The sequence below is a fragment of the Emys orbicularis genome, chromosome 5, assembly GCF_028017835.1.
Source record: "Emys orbicularis isolate rEmyOrb1 chromosome 5, rEmyOrb1.hap1, whole genome shotgun sequence".
NCBI lineage: Eukaryota > Metazoa > Chordata > Testudines > Emydidae > Emys > Emys orbicularis.
In genome coordinates this window covers 31,129,594-31,157,207 of record NC_088687.1, presented here as the reverse complement: position 1 = coordinate 31,157,207, position 27,614 = coordinate 31,129,594, and the positions used below count along the sequence as shown (strand labels likewise).

The window sequence follows — 27,614 nt, the reverse complement described above, 5'->3', positions numbered from 1 at the left end:
GAAATCTGTTGATTCAGTCAAAGATCATTTCTGCGATCAGTTGGAATCTCTAGTACGCACCGTCCCTCCACATGACAATTTTGTGATTCTTGGCAATCTAAATGCAGGTACTGTCTCCCTGCGAATTGGGCTTGAACAGGTCACTGGCCATTACAGTTCAGGTACACTCAACTATAACTCTTGCTGCTTTCTCACCTTCTGCGCCTCTCAGAATCTTTCGATTCTTGGGTCATGGTTCAAGCGGTGATGCATACACCAGATGTCATGGATCTCTCATGATGGCATCTCTCAGAAGGAGTTGGACCACATCATCACACATGACAGGCGTCTCTTCACCTCCTGTAGAGTATATCGTGGTGCGGAATGTGCCGCGAAAACAGATCACCACCTAGTGGTTGCCTGCATGGCGTTGACACTCTGACAAGCAAGTAAGCCCTCTGTGACGAGGAAAAAGTTTGACATCGATGCACTTCTCTGTGTGTCAGGTTTAGCCAACAGGTTTTGTATCAACGTCAGAAATAGATTCTCGGCTCTAGCCGACCTGCCAGATGATGTCGAGGTTGCCTGGTCTCTGTTCACCTCCATCCTCCACCAATCTGCCGAGCAGACCATTGGCTATTAGGCGCCTAGAACGCCGACCATAGCTATCAAAGGAGGCCTTCCAGACAGTTAAATTGAAGGCCACATTCTGTCAGTGTGGCGATAAGCCTGCTTGTACTCAGCTGAAGTGAAAGTTCAACCCCCTGGCACTTTGCGATCTTGAGGCATATTATAACCAAGTGGCAGATGATGATGAATTTGGCTTAGCGGTCTAGAGGTAGTTACTATGAAAGGCATCTTGAACAACAGCCAAGGCCATCCATGTAAATTGGATGACATCCTTTCACGCTGGGTGGAACATTATCACAGTGCCCTGAATCAGCTCTCCAGTTGCTGCTTGTTCAGAGCTGGAAGTTTTGGCAGCCACTGTGGTTTCAGACCCAGATACTTGTACTGATGCACCAACATTGGATGAAGTGTGTCATCCGCTAACTGAAAATGGACACTCAGCCAACACCGACGGCATTCTCCGAGAGCTGCTAAAATGTGCTATTGACTCTGTTGCGGAATCACTTCTGGCCATCTTTCATTTGGTGTGGAGAACTGGAACCTTGCCAACTCCCTGGAAGGACGGTATTGTGATCTCACTTTATAAGGGCAAGGGACCACGCAGTGAATGTCAGAGCTACAGCCCGATCACCTTGTTGTCCATGCCAGGGAAGTTGTTTGTGCATGTTCTGCTGGCGCGTTTGGAGCCCCTGCTACATCAAAAGTTGCCCCCAACACTCAGGCTTTATGAGGAACAGGTCCAATTAGATGTCATTTTGGCCCTCTGCTTGTTGTTGGAGATACACCATGAGTTCAAGAAGCCCCTGCATGTAGCGCATGTCGATCTTAAGGCTTTGTTTGATTCATTTGACTGAGTCACACTATGGAAGGCCTTAAAAGAGGTAGGTTTCCCAATTGCTCTGCTGGACTTGATTAGCAAGCTGAATAATGGAACCACTGCCCGTGTACATTTGGGGAATCGGATATTGGCACCTTTTAAATCAGTATATGGTGTCAGGCAGGGCTGTGTCTTGGCCCCTGCACTCTTTTGTCAGGCAATGGATTTCATAATGCAGTATTCTATCAGGTCCATAGGCATTAAGATCGGTGATCTCTCACTCTCAGACCTTGACTATGCCAATGATGTTGTTCTTCTAGTACAGAGCCCCGACAGGTTTCATGAGGCACTCCAGCAAGTGGAGGAAGGGTTGGCTTCCATGTTTTGTGGTCAAAGACAAAGCTGCAACATCTAGGACCAAGTCCACCCGTGACTCCAATCTCTTTGAATAATGAAACTGTCAAAACAGTCCCCGGCTTTTGCTATTTGGGGTCTATACTCACCAGTTCATTCCAACTCTCACACGGAGGTTCTCCATCAGATGGGCATCACAGCGTCTGCCAAGGGGCGTTTACAATGAATATGGAATCAACATCATCTCAGCATGACAACCCAGTTCAAGATCTATTTGAGCTGTATCCTTTCCATACTGTTGTACGGTTGCGAAACAGGACACTATGCGACTCAGACTGGGCATAGCTGGAGGCTTTCCACACAAATGCCAACATCGTATATTGGGCATAAAGTGGAATGACTTCATTTGTAATGCAGATGTTTACGGGCACTCCAGTCTACAGACTACTGGGACCATTGTCTTACGCTTTTCGGACATGTCGCAAGAATGCCACAAGACATTCTGGTGACCACCGTTCTCGAATGGCTTGTAACATCTGGGATAAAATTCCACCAACTGGGGTGTGGAGGTGGCCCAGAGGCAGATCCCTTATTACATCGGTTCATCAAGTCTGTTCCGATGTTGGACTCTTGGGCTCTCAAGCCCTTACAGTCGCACAGGAATGGACCAAACAGTGAATGATCACTACAGCTGACTGTTCCACTAAGTGTTGAAGAAGAAGAAGAAGAATTATGGATTCATTCAGATGCATCAGGAGGAATAAGTTTGGGAGAATTTTACCGAGGCAGGTGGTGTGGCCAGAATGGCCTTCAGATTGGCTACAGAAATATGTAGTAGAGAATATAACATTCCTGGAATTCTTTCCCATTTTGGTAGCTATAAGTATTTGGGGAACGGATTTTGCAAACAAAAGTGCATTTTTGGAGTGACAACATGGCAATGGTACATATTCTCAATCGCCAGTCCTTCAGATCACCTAAGGCTCTGAAGTTGGTAAGAGTTTTTGTACTACAGTCTTTAAATCTTGACATATGGTTTTCTGCCAAACATGTTCCCAGGATCAATAATGAAATAGCTGATGCATTGTTGTGATTTCAGGTGGATGAATTTCAGGACCTAGCATCCTGAGCCAACAAGGAGCCAGAATAGATGCCAATAGCATTCTGAAACCTTGACGTATGATGGAGTAGTACAGAGATTGGTAGCACCACAGCCGTTTATGGCTGATGGCAGGAGTTTTTAACAATTTTGTGCAATTTCAGAGGAGGGGGAGGGCCTGTCAATGATATCACTTATTCTGGAAGATCAGAAACTTCAGTACATTGTGTCTGGCAACCTGTGGGCTGGCATCTCTGGTCCCTTCTCAGACCTTACATTTGTCAGTAGAATAAGGGGTTACCCAGATCCGTGTAGTGGGTTTATAGTTTGGAGGTTTTTAGTAGCGTAGCCTCAAGACATGGGCCCCAGAGAGGATTGCTGTGGTCTAGTCACTGTTCAGACGCTTGGGGATTTGGTGCTATTTCTCATCGAAATATGCAGAAGCAGACAGGAGTCAACCTTGTTCAAGACTGCATTCCTGGTAGTTTTTTGGAGCTTTTAGAATGAGTGAGCTAGTGCTTGGGTCAGTGTGGGATACTTTGAAATGGGCTTTGGAGTGGAGGAATAATCAGTTGTCTTGGCCTGAGGATATTCAAAACTGTTCAGGGGATGAGGTGAGTCCATCATACTACAGGAGGGGAGTGAGGCCAGAATTTGCCCACTAAGGGCTTAAATAGAGAAGAGACCTATTGAAGAGGGCCCCCTCTTTATTCTTGGTGATGGAAGGCCCCTCGCAACATACCAGCTCGTTAGTTTTCAGAAAAGGGCTTTTAGAGTTGACATTACTGGTGCATAATTTGGTCCCCACTCATTCCAGAGCAATGACATTCAAATGCATATGGGACATATGTGAGACCCCAGGTAGAGAATCTGAACTAATTTACTGTTTCCAATTTCAGAATCATGCAAATGAACCAAGCAAGCAGTAGTGTGGATCTGTAGGTACAATATTGTATACTAGATGCACAAGTAGGCTTTCAGGTCATCTGGCAGTTCACATCTGTGTCTAGGTAGGGTGGCAGTCCTGAGCTAATGTGGATGGCAGAGCATGCTATGGGAACAGTTGATGCCCCTTGTATACTCTTTGGCAGCCCAGGAGCAGAAACTGATTGCAATTATTGTTCTCTTCGTTGAAAACTATTTGTGAAGGCGTAAGGAGGTTGAATTGATGCTCAGAGTTAAGGGGGATGTGGTGCAGATCCAGGAGTTGTTTCCTTGGGTGACAATTATTTGGTCTGACATGTTGCAACGTAGGATATAGAAGAGGGCCATGAATTCTCCTTGGGTCAATATGACGGGGAGGTATGTGAATAGGGAGGTGGCTAAATTCATATATAAGCAAGGGAGTTTGATAATTTCTCATTGGGACATATCTTAGTGGCACCTGAATTATTCAGGGAAAATTGAGTACACCTGTTTCTCTAATATTAAGGGAGGAATCAGTCAATATCTAGGAGCCTGTCAGGGACAGGGTGGGAGGAAGTAGCCAAGCATAAATGTACTCGTTATGTAAGGGATATGGTTATTGGATAAAATGGATTGGAAAAGGATTGGAAGGGAAGCATCACTTGAGAGCTGAGTAAAGGGGTTTTGGGGGCTCTGAAGTCTGCTACAGTGCAGAGCTGACCACCCTCTTTTTTTCTATTTCCCCCTTAAGGCTGATACAGCAGGGAGTGGCCCTTCCTCCTTTTAAAGCCCCCTTTTATCTCATATCAGGGGAGGATGGTGGGGGTCCAGCAACAGGATGGCTGGAAGCAGGTTGGGCATTAGGTGGAAATGATTAGGGAAATGCCTGCATTGTACTACTTTTTGCCAGGTACTTGAAAATATTTTAAGTGAATAAAATTGCGACCTAATTAAACCATATCCATATCCTCCTGTCTTTCTTCTGGCATGGCCAGACAATGTTCTGGTATTCTCTTTGGTTTCTTATTTCCTCTTCCATTGCCTTGGTAGCTGCTCTTCAAACTATCCCCACTGAGTTGTATTAAGTATAATTTAAATACTCCTGATTTGTTCATTTGAGAATCTTTTTAAAGCAGAATGATGTGATGGCTAGCTTGTGTATTTTAATAAAATACATGTTAATGTGGCTCACTATACAACAGTTAAAACAGTTTGAGTTAGTAATTGAATGTCATTACATATACACATCATTGTATGTATACATGAATGCCAATGTGTATATGATTTATCTGCCACAATTTTATTGTAATAGAATGTTAAATATATTGTCATGTCTCATATGTGGTATACTAGTCCAGTGTAAATTCAGGACTTCTATTAGAAAAACACAGAACTCTTCAAAATTTTGGAAGTGTCTGAGTTAATTTTTTTAAAGCATAGTAGTCCATTGAGCTGCCAAGAAGAAAACTATGGTAAGTTGCATCTATAAAATCAACAGATGTTCAAGATTTTGAGTACCTGTGTAGTTTGTCAAGTCAGTAGTTCTGCACACACTGTCAACTGATCAGTACTTAACTATACATCACATCTTTACACAGTATATGTATCTAGTGCCTTGTCTATTGTTTGTATTTGTGTACAGTGCCTATTGTATTAAAAACTGTTGGTTACAGTTTGTAGAATGTTCTGTGATGACGTTCCTGGGTGCTCCTCCGTGCTTTTGAAAATCAGGCCATGTATTTAGGTGCCTAAATATGGACTTATGAGCCTAACTGTAGGCCCTCATTTTTGACACTCTTGACCAAGTAAACCGGCACAGTAGTGCTAACACTTATTAAACTGGCATATCTTGTTTAAAATGCATGGTAAGATTGTGATGGAAAACATGGAAAGGTGGAACATGTGTGCACTTATACGGTGAGGCAATGATATATTTCATTACTCTTCTTGCTAAACTGCAAAATACTAAAGAATTTGGATGATTCGTTTTTAAAAGGGCAAGTTTGCCAAGCAAACTTATTCTTTCTTTGTCCAGAGGAATTATTAAACATATTTTCCTTCCTGCTAGTTTTTCTTAGGCAGTACTAATGCTGAACCAAACTAGTTCACTAAAAAGCTGCTTCTGCTAAACTACTTACAGAGATGATCTAGCTCTCTGAGACTATTAATGAACTTTCATCACTTGCATGTAAGGATGTTCTCTGGAATGCCTGATTTCTCTCACTTTTAATGCAATGATTTGTGACTTTTGTTTCTCATCTTTCCTGTCTGTTTGACTCTTGTGTTTGTGCTTTCCACTTCACAGGCATGCAGTATGGTGGATATGTTAATAATCAAGCTAGCTCTGCACCAGCTCCCTTGTCATCAAGTTCAGATGATGAGGAAGAGGATGAGGAGGATGAGGAAGCAGGTCTGCTTTAGCTTTACACCAGTATATTGCTTTTTTTCTACCCAAGTTTTGTCTTCGTATTTCCGCCTTGAATTATTAAAATTAAAAATTTAAACCCAAAAGTAGTTGCGAGTCTTCAGACACCTAGCAAGCTAAGGGAAAATTTCCAACTCTTGTATGAATATGGTAGTTAAAAATGGAGTGTAGTAATTGGCAATTGTTCAGTACAATGTTTTTTTTCCCCCCTGAGGTAACATGCATCTTCGTATTTTATAGTGTAAAGGTTGCACTTTATGAGGTTGTTTTAATTTCAGTATTCTAACTTTCAGCAAACTTGTAATGTTCTAATGGAATGTGTCTTGATGTAGAGCTTTTGGATGATTGGTTTAGCTCTGTTACGGCTATACATGTAGATGTTTTACCACCTATGATAGTTAAATGTATCAGTTATTTTTTGATATTTCTCCTTCTAAGTATAGGAAACATTGTAAATACTACAGTAAAGAAACATAGGTTGTTTTTTTTGTAAATATTATTTTTAAGGCAATAACTGTATACGGAACCTGTCCTATGTTTCTCTAGTACTGTCCAGTATCAGGAAAGACAAGTCTGTTTAGTTTTAGGAGACAGAGAAAGGAAAATAGTAAAACTCCTGAGATATTCTCAGTCTAGTGACTTAAGCTCAAGATCATCCTCTCTCTCCTTTTCTGATATGCCAGTGACCAGTATGATAGAGATATCACCAATGTCTCTTGGCATGGCTTTTGGGAGGGATAATCTTTATAAAGAAAAATATAGATCTCTGAGAAAGTGATTGCCATGTTTCTGTTGGCCCACAAGTAGTTCATCTCCACAGTCTATTGCAAAATGATAGACCTTTGGAATTCGGCACACTTCAAGAAAGTTCTGCCCCTCTCCACTCAATCTTTGTTGTGATATTTCATTTCCTTTTAAAAAAAAAAAAAAAAAAAGATATGTAACAGAATATCGGTTTTGTGCAATTTCGTAATGGAGCCTTAATTATGTGTAATAGAGTATTTGTCCATAGGCACTTACCTGAAAGTATTTAGGGTGGCAGATAAAGTGAGACCAAAACTATCCTCCCTTTTTCTTGTGGGGTCTTGACCCTGCTTGTCTTTATGGATTCTCTTTCCCCAAACCCTGGTGGATAATTTAGAGAGATCACTTACTTTGAAAACTGTTTTTCTTATGGCAGTTTGTTTGGGTAGGATTGTTGGGAGTTTCAGGCTTTTCACTGCAAGGATCCATGTTTGTTTTTTATCAGAATGGTTTAGTTTCAAAACTAGTTCCATGTTTTCTGATAGTTCCTCAGGTCATGATAGTTTCTCAGGTCACTATTTATTTTTCTTGCTTTGCATGAACCCTAAAAGAGAAGTAGATCTACAGCCTTGATGGTGAGGAGAGTGCTAAATATCTCCTTTAAGAGAGCCCTCTTGAGAGAGAAAGATATGTAGCCATTGATTCATCCTGCTGGTAGACATATGCAACCTCTTGTATTGTGTACTACTGAGTGTGCTGTTGGTATTGAGGATTATTAGGAAGTCCTACTGTTAAAAGCTGAAGAGGCTTCAGGCTCAATTTAGGCTTATTTCATAAGGACATTCACTGCTTTGGGAGTGGAGAGAATGGTTACTTCTCTGGAACAATGTACAGGAGCCACATTTCTATGCTTTTACCAGTCATCATAGCCTTGACGTATGGCTCCTGCAACTGCCTCTTTTGAAAAATGTGCTTGGCAAGCTGTTACACATGAAAGTTTTACTCGGCTGTTGTATGCTGTGTAGAAGTTTGTTTTCTGCAGTGATTTAGAAGGATATTTTGAGAATAATTTCTTGCCTCTTATTTGTTTCCTTGTGTCTTACACCAGCTCATTTATCCTGCCCATTGAGTTCAGTTGGAGGATGCTTTTCATAGGTTTTTTGTTCAGAAAGCATTTAACCGAACAGCAAGACGTGTTCCTGGAGAGTTCTCTTAACAAAAAGGCATACCTAGAGTAACGTTTTATCCCCCTCCTCCAAAGAAAAAGATTGGTCTTGCAGTCTACCATGTATAAAAAAAAAAGCTAATTTTTAGCATTTTGCAGAGGCCAGCATCTATTTCTGAATGAAATTAAGTTAATCCATTTAGTCTTCAGAGTTTTTGAAAATTAAAATTGAATAAAAGCAGAATTCAGGTTTGTTGGTGAATGATCTTAAATGAAATCTTTATCCTGCTTAATTTTAAATTAAGTTTATCCATATGTTATTTTATAAATCTGAGGAATGTTTTCTGCTAAGTTGTTCCTTATAACAGTTGCTCTCTGTGTAATCTGATTCTTTAGTTTGTTACCTTCTTAGAAGTGGTGCTGAAGAAAGGTTGTAAAATATGTATAATTATGTTACTAGCATGATCAGTTTTTTAACCAATAATATTTTTACATTGGTCATTAGATGTTCATTGTAAATTTTTTGTCAAGATTAAGAAAGGTTAAATTTAGACGATTACTCTCACAAATAGCACTACTTAACTCTAGGCTCACTGCTTCTTTTGACTTCAATGGGAACAGAATTGGACCCTCTATCACAGGGGTACTCAAACTGGGGATTGGGACCCCTCAGGGGGTCACGAGGTTATTACATGGGGGGTTGCGAGCAGTCAGCCTCCACCCCAAACCCCGCCTTGCATCCAGCATTTATAATGGTGTTAAATATCTAAGAAAATGTTTTATAAGGGAGGGTTGCACTCAGAGGCTTGCTATGTGGAAGGGGTCACCAGTACAAAACTTTGAGAACTACTGCTCTATCACTTCAAGCAGAATAATACCATTAAAGCCCTGGCAACAAAATGTCACTTTATTTTGCTGAGACTAGATATTGCATGTAGGGGACTTTAATAGTAGGTTTGTTTCTTAGATTTCACTGTATTCAACTAATGAGTCAGAGGTACAAAACAGATACTTCCTTGTGCAACAAGTATACCACTACAGTGGTAGAAATCTGGCTGCGAAAGTGTCTTTAAATTCCAGCTGCAGTGATTGCAGAACAAACCACAGAACCTGACGGCAACATTACAGTTCATGGTATCAACGACATTTTGTGTATATTGTACTGATGGTTATCTTGTACACTGGTGTTCGAGTCACTTAGTACATGATACTGGAAGAGTCAGTAATGTGGAGGGAACTCTGTTACTAATATGTAAGGTATACAGAGAAATCAATACTATTATCCTGATTCAGCAAGATAAGTGACTAAATTTAAGCATGTGAGGATTCCTATTGAAGTCAAATAAATGTGTAAGTAACTTGCTGAATCAGAGCCCAGTCATAGGTTGGTATCAGTAAAATGCAACATGTCAGAATAATAGTATGGAGTAGTGCAATCAACAAAATATGGCTTGCAATGGGGAAAAAAAATCTGTAGACCCCCTCAGAATTCTCATATACGTTGGCACGCTGATGAATTTTTCAGGGGGTAGGGACAGTACATAAATGATCTTCAGGGCGATGGGGTCAAACGTTTCTCATAGGATATGAGGAGTGGTATTCTTTTCATCACATTAGACTTCTTAGCAGAACTGTTACACAGAGAACCTGAGATGTTTCTCTCCAACTATAATCCTCTTTCATACTGTATCTTTCTCCCAGAGTTGGCCTGGAAAGCTTTTGTAGAAGAAACCAAAAATAATTCAGATTTAATTACATTTTTAGTGTGACACTGGGGGGGGGGGGGAAGAGTTACCATTTGTGCTTCCAAACTGTCATTCATCTCTCAAAGATCTTCACGCTATTCTTTGGAGATATGTACTTTGACTTCATTGTATTCATTAAAAATATATATTTTAATTTCTGCTTCATAACTATTGATTTTATGCCAGCACTATCTAATTAGAGTGCTACACCTTGAGATATATATTTTTCATGCTTTAGCCCAATTTTGCATAGTAATCATCTTTTGCTATGCATTCATTAAAGTAAAGCTTTGACGCGTCTGTGCTTTATTCTGCCATATAGTCTGATCATTACATAATCACATCTTAATGAGTGACTAGTGCAAATTGATTTGATATCTGATTGATGGTGTGGATTGATGTAATAAATTTTATGGAATCCAATTTACTGTTGAATAAATGAGAAATATTTTCTACAACTAACCTGTGACATCAGAACATTCACAAAACTTGACCTACCTTAAAATGATTATAATTGGGTAGTAGTCTCCTCTTTGTGTGTGGTTTGTTTTTGTTTTTTTTTAAGTAAAACCAGCTTTCCTGTGCAAAGAACATACTCATTTTTAAAAATTCCTACATCTATACCTACCATATTTTGTTGGGTGTGGAAATAAGCTCCCCTTTTGGCTTTTAATTAGCGTTGGTTAACCAAACTTACAGAAGCTATGCTGCTGCTGAATAAACAAGAATCTTGTTTGCTTCAGCTCCTAGGATTTTTCACCTGATCGGGGAAAAAAGAGAAAACTTGGTAGGGAAAGAAATGTTGGTTTTCAAGCTCATAAGTGAATATAACAAAGGAAGGTGTTTATGAAGTTCACAAGTTTATTTTTAATTAATACTGTACTTTAAAAAAAAAAATTTTTTTAAGAGGGAAGTAAAACTTTGTTCCTAAGAGTAACTGATTTTGAATGTTGAGTTTAAGCCTTGTTTTACACCCTAGTTAAAAACTTCATAGAAACAGTTATCATTGAAATGCCGAAGTAATCGTTACAATAGTGGTGTCTCCATGTTACTAGTAATATTGTCTCCCAGATGCATTTCACTCTGCTCCTATGCATGGAACACTTTCCCCATTCCAGTTTGCTAAGCCAGCATGCTCTCTCCATTAATGTCTTCCTGAAACCCACTTTGGCTTCACTAGGAAGGATGAGTTGTAATAGCTGATAACCTTGAGGCAGCAGTGGAGGAATCTCTTAAGGCCTTCCATCCTGTCTCTCCCATCCACAAAAATTGTATGTGGCTTTGTTTTGTCTGAACTCTTACATGTACTATTTTCTTTGTGTTGCATTTTGTGACTTGTAGTTCAGATACCAGATTTCAGAGGCCAAAATTATCCGTTTGTGTTTTTGTTTCTAAGGAGCCGGTATACAAAGTCTCTCTACTCTGTCCCTTTCTTGTGGCAAATGTATATGAAACTTCACTAAGTCTTTTAAAACATTTACTTATTTTTATTTAATGTATTACAATACAGATAATCAGTTAAATAGAGAATAAGTATGTGGCACTAGGAAGAATTATGCATCAGTAGTCTACGCAATTAAAAAAAATTACTCTTTACTTGACTTATTTTATTAGTGTGTTTAGGTATGCCTTTTGGCTACATCAGATTTTCCTCTGTTACGGCTAAGGCAGAGAACTTTAATAAGCAGTATTCAGTAGAGCGTGTTAGAGCTTTTGCATTTAACAATAAAACAAGACACTCTTTATTACAACAGCATATGAAAGGAGGGACGTTGGAAAATTTCAAATGAAAAGGTTACTTCAAAACGCACTCTCCAGCACTCTCAACTTATGCAAAACTCCCTTTGAAGACCATTGGAAGTCTTGCATGATATGGGAGTGCTAAATGCTGCCATTGAGCCAGTTTAAATAGAAATGCTTTAAATTACCTGAATTCTTTTAGATTAAAAAGAATTTAGAAATGGTTGTCTAAAAACCTCTTTGAAATAAGAAATCATTTTAATTTTATTTTTGTCCTTATCCATTTGTTGCTTTTTCCATATTTTCTCAATACCAAATTGGCTACGTTTAGGTATGATCTTTGTGTTTTCCAATAGTAATAACTTTGTTGGATTCTTAGTACAATATTTTTCCTGTATCTCTTTAACAGTTTCTTACCAGAAGTTTAAGAAACCATGTTCTCTGAAGCCCTGTCCTCGCAGAAGCTTGCCATTGCTTAAAGCAAATCTTTGTTTTATTTTGTATTTGTTTTTAGCTATTGACAGCTCCTCCACTACTAGCAGTGCCTCTCCTGTTATCAACAATTATGATGCCCTTGAAGGAGGTGGCTATCCAGGTGAGCCCTTTGTTGCATGTTAATTCTGAATTGTTGTTGTTAAGGTATAACAAAACAAAAAAAATGTTACTTGTATAATATACAGTTCTAGTTTTTCAGGTTGTTTTTTAAAAACATCACCCATTTCCTCTTACTCTAGATTCCCTGTAATTCCATCATGGATTCCTGCTTATCCTTACTGCCTCCCTTTCAGTCATCAGCAATGAGACATCCATTAAATTATAAAATGTGTGATTCACAATTCAGCTGGCTTGTTATTACAAAACATTTATATAGCACTATAGAGTTGAGTAGCATTTTACTCATGTCAGCTTTGATTCTTTCTTGTGGGCACCCCCTACTTGAGAGAATTTACCTTTTTGGGGGGGATGAGGGTGCCAGATTTAAATTTCTCTGCAACCATCCCCAGACTCTCTGGCCGTGTCAACTTTCCCGGCTTGCACAGGCCAACGCTTGCCCCTTAGGGTGGCTGTTGCAGGTGACTTGCACTGCCATGCCTCTACTCCAGGTAGACCACCTAGCCGCTATTCATCCTGGCAGTAGCAATAAGGTATATTGTTCCACATGTTAAAGTTGCTCAGCTGTTGTGCCAGTTTCAAAACTGCTGTTTTTTCCCCTCTGAGATCTATTGAGACATATCAGTCCATAATCAGTACGCTATGCTTCTGTTTCTTGTCCAGTCTACCTCTCCTTACCACTTTGTAACAAACTATCTGAATAGTAGCTGCATGCTACAAATAACTCAGCCTTTTAAAACGGTTGGGCCATATTCTGTCCTTGGATACACATGCGGGGCTTACATTGACTTCGACAGAAATCCCATGTACACCCTTGAAGACAGAATTAGCCTCTTAATAAAATTTAGAAATCTCATCATGGGTGACTAAGAGAGGCTACAGATCAATAGGTCTTGGTGCAGTTTGCAGGGCAGGGGAGATTTGAGAGCAAGAGCAGTCTTGGAGAAAAAATTATAATTAAGGGGATTTTATTTTTTATATTTTTGCAATTTATTTACTCTTACCTTTCTATTAAAAAGGGGAAATTTATAAAATGACATTATGAAGTTCCAATTGCTTAGTAGATAAGATGCATTTAATTAAATGCGGAGGAGAGTTAGAAGACAAGTAGGTTAGAGGTAGAGTTAGACAGTGCTCCCCAACGTGTTGCCCCAGGTACTAACAGTGAGAGAAACTTTTTTCTGCTGTTTTACAATATCCATTTGGTCAATGCAGAGAAATTTTTGGGTTGTTTCTTTATAATTAACAAAAGCATTATTCTCATGATCAGCTGTTGTATTTTGCTTCCTATTGTATTTAAATGCAATAGACAGATAATTTTAAAAAATATTTGTTTTCCCTATCCTAGAAACAAATTCTGCGGCAAGTAGTCCAGATCCTACTCCTCAGACATCAAGGACTCCTAAGCCCTTTGGTTACGGATACCCAACTCTTCAACCTGGATACCAGAATGCAACACCATCTACTTCTGCTATGCAGCCCAGTAATCCAGGGCACCATTCTGGGTTTCAGCAATATCCTCAAGTGAGATTTTTAATTGAGAAATTATTTGATGTTTCTTTTCAATCCTTTTGTAAAGCTTATAGTGATGTGCCTTTGACATAGTTCCCAATAGTCTATTTTAAAAATGAGTACAGTTTTAAATGTGAGAACTGTAAATATCAAGCAAGTCTGAATATTGATGTAGTAGCTCTAAATTCAAAATAATGAATGAGATGGCTACTTGAATTATTGGGGAGAGGACCAACAAATTGCTGTAGCCCATGTAATTACTTAACTTTTAGTTAAAAATAAAATAAAATTAAATTTAATATTTTAAGCTTTTATTAAATTGTTATTTTTGAAGGAGAAAGAAACTGAAGATTTATTATAGTTAAACATTTAATAAAGAGGAAGACCAGTAATTTTCCAATATACAATCCAAATTTCCCATTGATCTGCGTACAGCAGTACTAGATGACAGTATACCCAAAAGAGAGTACTACTTGACTTTGGGGAATGCAGATTGGTTAGTATAAGCAAAAATTCTTCTAAAGGAAAAGGAAAGCATAGCTCTGTTTAACCTAATGTTTCCCTTTCTGTGCTTGGTTCATAGTCTTAACCCCTCCATACTTTATTAATAAAAGACAATTGGGCATTCACCTGGGAACTAAGAGCCAAAGAGATGTTTTTTTAAAAGCTGTTTTACAACCTTCTTTGTGATAATACTACAGTTCCTTGACTTCAGGCAGTTATGAGTAATGAAATTGAAGCATTTTTGAATTTTAAAAAATCAAATTTGATTAGGTTTTTGTTTTAAATTGAGAGAGCTTTTACAAATACTTATTTAAAATAATCTTTCTAAATGCTACAGAAACAAGGGAATGCACAACGTGGTCTGAGGTTTACCCCGGATTGGAGAGAGAAAATAGAATGTATAGCCTGTTTTTCTGGTTTGGAAAAAGAAAAAAGTGAGCTCTTTAGAAGAGGGGGGAAGATATCAGTTTTCTTGTAATATCTGAGCTGATTTACCTCTAGGTTTCTTTAGACAATGTTGAATAAGAGCATCTTGAAAATGAGGATTATGCACCTCCTGTAAAATTATCTTTTATGTTGACTTCATGCTGTAGACTGAATGTTGTTCAAAGAAGTATATGCTAAGGTTCTGGGAAGCGTTGTCCGCTTGTGTAACCCTTTAAAATTACAAGTCTCTTCTCATCGGCAAACGATTATTAGCTACTGCTATATCTTCCTTAATGGTGATCTGAAAGAATAGTGTAATGAATTAAGATTATGTTCATTAAACATGTAGTATAACTGTTTTGCAATGCTCTTTTTTTTTTTTTTTCCCAGCAGTATCCTGGTGTGAACCAATTATCATCCACCTTAGGAGGATTAAGTCTACAGCACTCTCAGCAGCCAGAAAGCTTGAGACCAGTAAACCTTACACAAGATAGGAATATTCTTCCTGTTTCTCCAGTTCTAGCTCCTGTGCCTAATTTGAATTCAGACCTTAGAAAATTAAATTGCAGTCCAGAGTAGGTATACTGTTTTCAGTTTTGGGTATATTAGACATAGCATTTTACTGACACATTTCATAATTTAGTTAAGAATAATAAAATAATTATAAAGGATGAAATTGACCACGGTATTCTGCTTTCACTGGTCAACCAGTGTAGTCTGTTTCCTCTGGAGAGAAGAGGTTAAGTCCTCTTCACTTCTGTGTGAACACTGAAGCTGTTGCTAATTTACATCTCCTGCCATCAATGCTTAGCATTATGGCTACCATTCTTAGGGCAACTAGATGAGACCATTTTAGAGTCTACCACTATTGTTGCTTTATATTTGGGGAGGTCACTGTTGAGTAACTTATGGTATTCCTTTCTACTGGAACAACATACCATTCTCACCTCAAGGCCCTGGCATTCTAAAATCAAGAGAACATTTTATAAACTAGCTATTGAAACAATCTTCATGAAACTTACCATAATAAGACTAGGCAGCATTCTAATTCCAACTCTACCACTGATTTTCTTTTGACATTGAGCAAATCACTTAACCTCTATTTGCCTCATTTTATTCATTGATAAAATCTATTTACCATCATTTGTGGTGGTCACAAAGACAAATTGAGATCATTTGCAAAAGCAATAAACTTATAAAAATCAAAAATACTCAGTTTCTGATATTTTTTTTTAAGTGTGGAATTTTCAAAAGCACCCAGCATCGGCCTAACTGCTCCCAGTAAAGTCATTGGCAGTTTTACCATTGCCATCAGTGGGAGCAGAGTTCAGCCAATGATGAGCACTAAAAAATCCCTCTCACTGTATGTGACTAGTGATTGGTGTCAACACTGGAAGGTCTGTTATTAAAATATAACCCCATAATCTTAAAGCTGGGCAAAAGCCTAAGGAAAGAGATACGCTTTACACTGTGCCCTAACAGCCCAACAGATGTGGTCTCTGGGAGACCAGTGGAAGAAACAAGTTTCAAATCGAACTTCCTTATGGTGAGAATGTCTTGGGATTCAAATCAGGGGACTAGAAGGGAAAGGATCCCAACTGATTTCAGCTGCGATGGTAGCACTTTAGGAGAGAGGCAGTCTTTCAAGTAGCCAGGACCCAGAACCTGAATGACTTTATATTTCAGTCTAAGTATGTTGGCTTGCATCTGAAGCAAATAGGAACCTACAGTCATGCAATCTTTGGAAATTTTATGTAGTCTTCCATTGCCAGTCACCAGCGTGCAGCTTTTGAAGGATGTGCCAGGCACACTGCAATAATCCAGCCATTTGTGTGTTAGTAGTAGAGACATTATGATTATTATGATTAAACATTTAAATTGTAGTAGTGCATAAAGGCCTCAACTAAGTTGCCAGGCACGTGCAAACAAGGAAAAAGAGTCTGCTCCAAAAAGCTTAGTTGTAATGCTGAAAGAAGCTTTAATCCAGTAGGTAAATTTGGGTCAGATTGGTGGACTAATGACAATGTATTTTTTTGTGAGCAGGAGGGAAATTAGAGTGGGTCACATTCAGTCCCACGTCTGGAGCACTTTGGAGGCAGTACTCCTCTTCTGGACTCCTTATGTGTGTCTGGAGCTATTCCCCTTTGGTTACTATATTGGGTGGCATTAATAAGTTTTTAGGAAGTCTCAGCCATTCCACATCCATCAGAGAAGAGGATGACTCATAATTCTTTGTGGGAGGGAAACATTAAGATCCTCCTATATTCCCTCTCACATTAAAATAACTTTTCAACAAATAGCAAGTACAGTTTTCCTTTAGTGAGTTCTGAGATCAGGAAATATTTATCATGAATGAAAATACCATCTCAAAGTTTAAATTACTTTGGGTACTAGACCTCCCCCCCTTGTTTGTTCTTTTTAAAAACTCAATAATAGCTCCAGTATGCATTTCCTGTTGAAATGCAATACTTTCAGCTTTTCATTTTGTGCCACACTTATACTGAAATATTATTCTCTCTGGAGGAGACTTTTGCTGTTTTAGGCGATGGTTTCTGTTTATTTTGAAACCAGGTTTAGTAATATTTAAAATTTAACAACTCTTTGAATTGCAGAGAATATAGTTGCATGCTAATACAACGTATGTGTTCAAGTTTGCTTTGCGAGCTAATTTTTGTATGATTTCTTTCCAGTTCATTTCGATGTACACTGACAAATATTCCACAGACTCAGGCTTTGCTAAACAAAGCTAAACTTCCCTTGGGATTGCTGCTGCATCCGTTCAGAGACCTAACGGTAAAATTTAAATATTTTTTATTTTGAATATCCTCTCATAGTGCTTTGCTTTTTACTGTGTGGAACTTTCTTATCTTGTCTAAGCCTTATTGAGGATTAAATAATAGCAGGAGGTGTGGAACTATTTTCAAGTAGAATTTCTATTCAACTTGTCTGTTCAGGTGTTTGTTCTTTGATATAGTCAAATTTTGTTTGTTTCAAAATTCTATCTTAAATGTAACAGGATGAACTGATTCAGTTACTGTAAGATAAAAATTATGGCTGTCAATCTTTCATCCTTTTTTTAAATGAAACGTAGCATCTAATAAGCTGAACAAGGTTGTTAGAGAAACTATACAAATTGCAACAATTAAGGCTTTTTACGTACCTTTAGTGTGGTTGGAGTGGTTCAGGCAAAATTATCTTTTTTGTTTGGTTTTTATTTAAAGCTTCATCAGAGTGAACAGCTTACCTTGGTATTTTTTAAATGTCATGTCTTGTGCTCTATGCCTGCATACATTGCTCCTCTTAATTTAATAGCTATTTGAAGTTTTGCCTCTTGACTTCTTAATTTATTAAGTGAAACTTGAATTAGAGGGAGAGATCTGAAAGATTCCACCCCCTTCCAGGAATCTCTTCTCAACAAGCACAACTGATCAGATTCTGGGGAAGCAGGGCAGGGATCAGCTCCTCCTATTTCTCTGGTTATTTTACAGTGTTCAGCACTAAGATGTTAGAGTAATTTGCATAGCCATTTGCCAATCTAGCCTATTTATTCATGATATTCCTAAGGAAGACGGGGAGAACTGCTGAAGTGGTGGTCGTCTGACTTTCCTCTCTGGAGGGAATGAAATCTTTCAAATTGCTCCGTCCATATCCACAGAGGACCTCCTTAGTAGATGAGGATCAGAAGTCCAGAGGAGTCTATTCCCCATTAACTGCAAGAATGACTGCTGCTGTTGCAGAATGGGATGGGGTTTTAGATTAGTCCGAGGAGAGGAATTAAATAACAGACAGGCAATGCTCAAATAACAGAAAAAGATGGTCTTTTGTTCTAACAATGCTGTTTCAAAAGTGCTACTGTTTCATTTCATCCACTCTCTCTAAACAAGTTCAAAAATACATAATACACTATACAAGTATTTACAGTATACTGTATTTTTCCTTTGGTAAATTGAATCTAATTTCTACAGATACTACGTTAAAAATAAATCTGTGCTTGAGAAAGTGTGCACACACATTAAGCAACTCTTGTCCTTATTAACTTCCTATGAAAACCTATGGCTCTCTCTGTATCAAGTGCTATTGCTTATACATAAAAAAGCATGAAGCTATACCATGTGGGTATTCGCTTGTCTTGGGTATTCTTTCAGGCACAAGATCCAACCGCTAGTGCCCTCAGTCATCCAAGATGTACAAGTATTCCTGCATAACTTAACTTCAACAGTGTTATTGCTTATCTAGAATTACAGTAAAATGATTTCTGATCTGACCCTTGCAGTCACGGGGATCAATCAGATTCCTTTTATCCAACTAAATATATTAATGTCCATTATCAGACCAGATTCTTCTCTCCAACATTTTGTGGACAAGTATAACACAATAGACTTAAATGAAATTACTCATGATTTACACTGGTATATGTGAGATCAAATTCTGGTTCAGTCAAAATAATACTTTATTATGTCTTCCTATTGTAAAGAGAGAATGTAAAGGTGTGAATATTTCACTGTATATAAATGAGCTAAAAGGACTAAGTGGGAGACAAGATTAACAGAATATTTTGGTTTTATGAAGCTTTCAGAGATTGAGATATTGCACAATCCTGTCCTCTAAAAATTTTACTAGGATCCTCTTTGCTACAGCTTTTCATTATTTTACTTTTTAGCAATTACCTGTAATAACATCAAGCACCATTGTGAGGTGCAGATCCTGCAGGACATATATCAACCCTTTTGTTTCCTTCATTGACCAAAGGAGGTGGAAATGCAACTTATGCTATCGAGTTAATGATGGTAAGTTTCATTACAAAGGTAAGTAGCTGGTTTCTTGCAGCTACCTAATGTATTTAAGATGTCTTGCATTTGTATCAACAACTGAGATGTCTTTCACCTAGAATATCTGGGATTTTTAATATCTAAATCATTTTCAGAAGCACCTATATTTTGCCCAAGTGAAGGCTACCATGCAACATGTCAGGAGCCTGAGAGCACCGTATCAGATTGGACAACCTGAGCTATATAATTTAAAAGCAGTTTTCCCCACTGACTGCTAGCATAATACACAATCAAGTCAAGGTCATAAGTAACAGCAGTCAAAGACAAAGACCAGTTTCATAAATACAGTGCACATTGAGACATGTCATTGTAGGGCACTGGAAGCACAGAGTATACATGTACCTTGTTGTCCGTAAAATAGACATTCTTGTCTCCGATTCTTTATCATGATGTTTAGGTTTTACAACGCTGATTGGTTCCTTATTTACATACTTTTTAAATGTTTATGGTCTAATTGCTGCTTTTTGTAATTAAAATACATATAATGCAATTAACATTATGTTGAATGTTGCTAATAGGCATAAAATCTGTGTATCTGTCAGTGAATAATTTACTTTGGATTCATAATTTTTGTTTAGTTCCTGAAGAATTTATGTATAACCCATTGACACGATCCTATGGGGAGCCTCATAAACGGCCAGAGGTCCAAAATTCTACAGTGGAGTTCATTGCTTCTTCAGACTACATGGTAAAAATATATATTTTTAAGTATGTGAATTTAATACTAGTGCAAGGTGCTAGAGTGACAACCCTATTTACCACTAAAAAGTGTGTACATCACTCGCATTTCAAACTTCCCCACAGTGCCCTACCAGTGTGCCTCAGTTTTCACTTAAAGGGACCCCTAGGATTGAAACACTAATTGTCTCAGTTCCCATTTGAAAACTGACAGTAAAGGTGTCAATTAATGCCAATTGTGATGTGGGCACCTACACACTAATTTGCCAAAGACCACCAAACTCATTCTGTGCTACAGCAGTCTCTGGCTTTCTCCTTTCCTCTGGAAACATGGGCAGGACCAGTGACTGATCAGACAGAAGAATGTTGGCATCTTCCAAAGAACTCCTTTTCATTCCCCAGATTGATTCCTGCTTCTCACGAAATTAACAGCTAGAAAGCAACCTGTAGCCAGTTCAGTATGGAAATGGGGCCTGAAAATCTTTCTGATAAGAGAATACCTAGCTTTCATACATCCTACAGTAGCATTTTGGGCACCATCAACCATGCTTTGCTGACCAGCACTCGGCCGGAAAGTGGGGGTTCCATTGCAGCCTGAGGCAGGTGCTAATAGTGCAACATGTGGAAGCAGCCCACTCAGCCAGCAGCAGTACAGGCAGAATGATAGTGCTTTGTGCAAAGAAGAGAGAGTTTCTAAGAGGGGGATATGAAATATTTAGGTGTCGAGGACAGTAATCTATAGGAGTGACTCTGTGATGCCAGCTTCAAAGGCTAAGAAGTGTAAGCACTCATCAGATAAAAGCCACTCTAGAAGATAATCTATTAAATACAGACCTAGGTCTGGGATTTAAAAGGGAGGGAGTTATTCATTTTTAAAATCAGACTCAAAGTCTAAACTGCTTTTTGTGGCCTTCCAGAGCTGTCAATGTTTGACTGTCCCCTTCCCCTATTTTCAGAGAAAGAAGAATCTCTTCCTTTATATTGTAACAGGAAGGGATCATTTCAGACAATAGTTGTCATTTGTGTCCCAGGTTGACTTTAAGCTCTTACCCCCCCTTCTCAGGGTTGCCATTTTCTACCATCCTCCTTTTTCCTCCCCCAGAGGAAGCTGACCTCTAGACAGTGAAATATCTCTTAGATATCAGAGCAATTGTTCAGAGAGCAGCAGCTGATGGGAATTTAATCTAGGTAATTGGTAGTTCCAAAAGGTATAGAGGTGGGGACAAGATCCACTTTGGATCTGAAGTGGGTTAATGTTCAAGACTCAAATTCAAGATATGGAGTCTCTCCAGTCTATATTAGCTGTGATCAACTAGGAGAAATTTCGTTTCTTCAGTAGATTTAAAAGAAGAATGTCTTCATATTTCCATAACATCAAATGTTCACCCTGAACTGGCATTTCTAGTACCACTCCCTGCTCTTTGTGCTGGCTTCAATACTGAGGGTGTTTACAAAGGTCATATCTGTGATTGCAGCTGTCTTCTCATGGAGGGGATTCTGTAAGATTCCAAATTTGGTCAGCTGACTTATCATAGTGAAACTGCAGAGCCTTGGGGGAAATGGCTGAAACTTGGAACATGTTCAAGAACATAGACCTCCTGATCAAGCATGAGAAGAACGCTCTTTGCTTGGTACAGTTTCTAACCTATCTAGATGCATTGACAAGTATTGAACAAGGCTGTGTCTTCCCCGAGGAGGAGAGATTTTAAAAACTGAGCTGTTTTTAGACCTGAGCCTGCAATTTCACTGTGCATCTCAGACTGTAGTCTCATTACTCTAGGGCTTGAGGATTGTGTGCTGCAATCTGGTTATGAGGGAAATGTGGCACTCTAGAACAGTGGTTCTCAACCAGGGGTCTGGGGCCTCCGGAGGGGGCCGCAAGTAGGTTTCAGGGGGTCCTCCAAAATAAACCAGAGAGCAGGGCCAGCATTAGACTCGCTGGGGCTCAGGGCAGAAAGCCCAAGACATGCGGGGCTGAAGCCAAAGCCCGAGCAATTTAGCTTTGCGGAGTCCCCTGTGGTGTGGGGCCACAGGCAATTGCCCTGTTTGCTACCCCCTTAACGGCAGCCCTGGCTTTTAATCTACTGGATATGCAGACAAACAGTTGTTCTGACACAGGTGGGCTGTGGAGGTTTTTATAGCATGTTGCGGGGGCCTCAGAAATAAAAAGTTTGAGAACCCCTGCTCTAGGACACGCTCAGCAACAATCCCATTAGATCAAGCTCTCAGAGAGAATTTTGGACAGCAGGTAAATGAAACTCTATACAGTGGTGGAAGCACCAGTACAGGAAGGACCTGTACAAAAACTGAACGGGCTGCATATCACAACTGAGACAAACCTAATAGAATGAGGACTATCACAGGTTCCATATTAGCTCAGACTGGTCTCTGAGAGAAAAAAGGCCTTTTACATAACTGCACCTAAGAGGAGTGAGACTGGGTATTTTGGCATTCTGCAAAGAGCAATAGCAAATGTATCCTGATAAATCTCAGACAACTCAGCAGTAGCTGTGCACCTAAATCAACAAGGGAGAAGAAACACTCCCAATTCATATGGGCAGGGAACTTGTTCTCAGCATGAGCCCTGCACATCTTGGATGCTTGAACCTACAATCAGACTGGTTTAGCAGATCTAAAGTGCTCCAATACAAATGTTAACAGCCAGCAGAACGTAACAACCTTGTCACATCTTTGTGACATGAAAAAATATTAAATGCAATCAATTCTACAGCAGGTACCCAGAGTAGGACGTTCTTAGTGCATGACACATTATCAGTCTTTGGGATTACTGTGTAAACTATGTGTTCCCTCCATTTCCTCTCACCTGGAAAGTGCTGGAAATTATTGTGTGATGCAGGGCCCTACTGAGTCTCAGACCTCAGGAATAGCCTTGAAAGATGTGGATACTCAGGAGTTAAACCAGCAGACATCTGCTCATGTAGTCTTTAGCGGGAGTGTGCTTACAACTGTACTTCCATAAGGGAGTCTCATCTCAGGAGATATGTAGTTGACAAAGGAAGAAAAAGGTGTCTCTCCTTCTCCCTGTTTCTCCTACCTGCATCACAGGACCTCCTCAGTAACCAGTATTTTATTTTGATTTTGATCCACACCAAAAGGGTATTTGATGATGGAGGGGACAAGTACTAGTTATGTGAATCATCGTGTATGGGTATAGGTTGAGATATACAGGGGTGGAAGTGATAGTGCCTCCTAATAGTGAGTCAGATCTCCTTTTTTTTACGGAGAGGGATAGCTCAGTGGTTTGAGCATTGGCCTGCTAAACCCAGGGTTGTGAGTTCAATCCTTGAGGGGGCCACTTAGGGATCTGGGGCAAAATCAGTACTTGGTCCTGCTAGTGAAGGCAGGGGGCTCGACTCGAAGACCTTTCGGGGTCCCTTCCAGCTCTGTGAGATAGGTATATCTCCATATATTATTATTATTATTTTATTATTATCTTTGGGGTGCTTTAAGAACCCAGGATCTATGCTGTAACAGCCCCAATCATACAGTATGTCGTCACAGTGCTTTAATGTGGCTGTGTAGTTGTGGCACCAGCGCTGGCAGAGAGCTCTCCCAACGCTGTTAAAAAAAACCATCCCCATGAGGGAAGTAGCTCCCAGCACTGGTGCACTGTCTACATTGCCACTTTACAGCACTGAAACTTGCAGCGCCCGGGGGGTGTTTTTTTCACACCCCTGAGCGAGAAAGTTGCAGCACTGTCAAGTGCCAGTGTAGACAAGGCCATAGGCTAAATTGAGTCCCATTTACTTGCAGATTTGTTTTCCGTGAGTGGGTCAAGACAGCACAAACACCCATCCAAGAGGAAATTGGGTTTTGGGTGGAAAGGATAAGCTTTTTCATCCAGAGTAGGAAGATAAAGTAGGTCAAATAAATTTTATTTTATTTTTGTCAGAAGGAATCAAACCAGAGAGTTAAGAGAAGTCTCTCTGGTGCCAAAATCCTTTATTCTGAGTGGTCATCGGGGGTGGGGGGGGGGGGGAAGAGAGAGAGAAGAAACCCAGGGTCAGTGCTGTATTAACTCAGTTACAGAAAGCATAGCTGCAAATAAATAGGATTAAAATGGTCTTTTCACAAAAGCTACTGAATTTCTATCAGATTGGTTAAATTTAAATTCACCACTAGTCTTTGCTGGATTGGGTCTTATTTTAGAAGTGAAACTCTGTGACTAAGGGGATTAGATTATAGAATTAAATATACACTTAATTATAATTATGGTAGCAATGTAATGCTGATGGCTTATTGTAATTCAGAATAGTAAAATGTGTCATTGTCAGCATTCTGAAAGAACAGTGCCATTTTTCAGAATAAATTCTACAGTTGACATCAAAGGCTGTCCTCTGACCCAGCTGACAAAAGGACAGACTAAGATGTTGATTTTGTTTTCTATGTTAATGATAAACTTAACACAAGTGAGAATTTCTTTTATTTTACTTTGTTAAAAGCCCAGAATGACAGTGTAAAGCTAATTTTTGGTTAATTTAATTTAAAGCAGAGTGTGAAGAACTTCAAAAAGATCTCACAAAACTAAGTGATTGGGCAACAAAATGGCAGATGAAATTTAATGTGGACAAATGTAAAGTAATGCACATTGGAAAAAATACACCCAACTATACATACAATACGATGGGGGCTAATTTAGCTACAACTAATCAGGAAAGAGATCTTGGAGTCATCATGGATAGTTCTCTGAAGACATCCACGCAGTGTGCAGCGGCAGTCAAAAAAGCAAACAGGATGTTAGGAATCATTAAAAAAGAGATAGAGAATAAGACGGAGAATATGTTATTGCTGTTCTATAAATCCATGGTACGCCCACATCTCGAATACTGCGTACAGATGTGGTCTCATCTCAAAAAAGATATACTGGCATTAGAAAAGGTTCAGAGAAGGGCAACTAAAATGATGAGGGGTTTGGAACGGGTCCCATATGAGGAGAGATTAAAGAGGCTAGGGCTTTTCAGCTTGGAAAAGAGGAGACGGGTGGGGGGGGAATATGATAGAGGTATATAAAATCATGAGTGGTGTGGAGAAAGTGAATAAGGAAAAGTTATTTACTTGTTCCCATAGTATAAGAACTAGGGGTCACCAAATGAAATTAATGGGCAGCAGGTTTAAAACAAATAAAAGGAAGTTCTTCTTCACACAGCGCCCAGTCAACCTGTGGAACTCCTTGCCTGAGGAGGCTGTGAAGGCTAGGACTATAACAGGGCTTAAAAGAGAATTAGATAAATTCATGGAGGTTAAGTCCATTAATGGCTATTAGCCAGGATGGGTAAGGAATGGTGTCCCTAGCCTCTGTTTGTCAGAGGGTGGAGATGGATGGTAGGAGAGAGATCACTTGATCATTACCTGTTAGGTTCACTCCTTCTGGGACACCTGGCATTGGTCACTGTCGGTAGACAGGATACTGGGCTGGATGGACCTTTGGTCTGACCCAGTATGGCCATTCTTATGTTCTTAATTATAGGATATATTTTTAAGCATTTTGCAAGCCATTCCCTTCCTTCTCTTGCTCCTCCCACCCCCGTCCCCCAAAAAGGGAAGGTTATCCATTAACATTTTTTACCCTTTAAAATAAGAATTTTGAATTCTTTTTTATATTTTACAGCTTCGTCCTCCTCAGCCTGCAGTGTACTTGTTTGTTTTAGATGTGTCTCATAATGCAGTGGAAGCTGGATACTTAACAATTGTATGTCAGTCATTGCTGGAAAACCTAGACAAGTAAGAATATACATCATCTTCTTTTTGGATTGACTTTATTTTATATTTGTGAGCAGGCTGCAGTGTTAACTTACGCTGTATCTTTTACTGTTACTTTCATACAGAATTTACAGGACCTACCAATATATGGCAAATTAGATTTTGAAATGTCTGTAGCAGTCCAGAAAAAGAATATGGCCATGTAAATTAGGACCATTTGTATAATGGCGAAGAATATCTTTTATGAATGTGATTAGAAGTGATCTGCAAAGCGTTTTGTTTAGATAACCCAAGAATTATATACTGAATGTTCAAAATAGCTATGGATATTCCTTACATCAATTCTAAATTTCTAATATTTTATCTCAGGATATAAAATAACTTTTTTGGTTTGGTTTTTCTTTCATTCAAACTTGGGAATTTTGAGCACTTGCTGTAGTTTGATAAAGTATTCTCTGCTGAAATGCCACTTTATAAGTTCCATTCAATTGGTGTTTTTATTGCTGTTTGACACAGAGAATACACATAGCAAGTGTCCTACCTCTGAAGCATATGGGTTATATTATGCACATCTTACATTTTCATATTAGAGTTTAAACAAACAAATCACCACTGCACCAGTTACTGGCATTTTTCTCTAACAAAGGATGAAAACAAAAGATTGAATTTTCTGTTGGTGGCAGGGAGGACATTCTCTGGAATATTATGTTGCAAATTTTGATTAAACAGATCCAATAAAGCTATAAGGAGGGGAAAGTACAAGAAAAGAAGATAGGATGTAAGAATAAAGGGAGGAGAAAAAAGAAAAGTAAAAATAAATTTAGGTGCATTATAATACAAATGAGTTCTTGCCATCATAAATAATTTTTTCAAACAAATTTGAATCCTCTGCAGTAAACCATAAAGTACTGTTGAAATTTGACCTATTTAAGAGGTCTGATCTGTAATGACATCTGGAAGTTTGCATAGTTCTGCTTTTTATCATGATTGTCTCACCTGCTCAGGAAACATTGAGATCACATTCTTCTTCTTTTCTTTTTAATTGTTGAGTGGCCAGCCAAGAACACACTCCTCAGTACCCAACTCTCCTTGTTACTTTCTATTTAGTAATTTCATACTGCAATGCCAAGTGAATTGCAGTAGGTAACAATGCACAGACTATTGTCCTATAGCAATGTCACATGATAAATGCAGAGAACTGTTTTCTTTCTTTCCTTTTGTGAAAGTGTAGCACTGTAACAGAAGTTCTTCGTGTGATGGTCCTTATTGTATTCCACTGAGTGTGCGCACCATACATCCGGAGCCAGAGAATTTGAAAGTAGTAGTGTCGATCCACGCATGTGCCCTTGCCTTGCCCAAGGTGATTAAGGGTGGAGCGGACTGACTGTGTCTCCAGTTCCTTCTCACCACCACATAGTCGAGTGTCGATTTAGCGTGTCTGCTAAAGACACGCTAAATTGATGGGATTTGTGTACTCCACCTCCCCGAGAAGCGTAAGGGAAGTCGACGAGAGATGCTCTCCTTTTGAAACAGCTCAGTGTAGCCACTGCGGTAAGTGGATCTAACTACATCGACTTCAGTTACGTTATTCACGTAACTGAAGTTGCGTAAATTAGATCGATTTACTGCTGTGGTGTTGACCAGCCCTTAGTGTCTTCTTGTGTGACGCACCTTTTAAAAAGAGTATAATTGTATGTAGTTAGTTTTTTGTAGTCTTTTGCTGTTTTA

General features: G+C 39.1%; 1 protein-coding gene across 1 annotated transcript in view; it reads left to right on the top strand.

Annotated features, from left to right (window-relative positions):
* Positions 1–27,614, top strand: part of SEC24B (SEC24 homolog B, COPII coat complex component) — a 76,908-nt gene that overhangs the window by 20,111 nt on the left and 29,183 nt on the right. The window contains exons 4-11 of the mRNA XM_065405160.1: positions 6,091–6,195; positions 12,119–12,199; positions 13,565–13,740; positions 15,049–15,233; positions 17,349–17,451; positions 19,319–19,445; positions 20,066–20,175; positions 25,795–25,907. Coding sequence (XP_065261232.1) covers positions 6,091–6,195; positions 12,119–12,199; positions 13,565–13,740; positions 15,049–15,233; positions 17,349–17,451; positions 19,319–19,445; positions 20,066–20,175; positions 25,795–25,907 — 1,000 coding nt within the window. The remainder of the gene's footprint in view (positions 1–6,090; positions 6,196–12,118; positions 12,200–13,564; positions 13,741–15,048; positions 15,234–17,348; positions 17,452–19,318; positions 19,446–20,065; positions 20,176–25,794; positions 25,908–27,614) is intronic.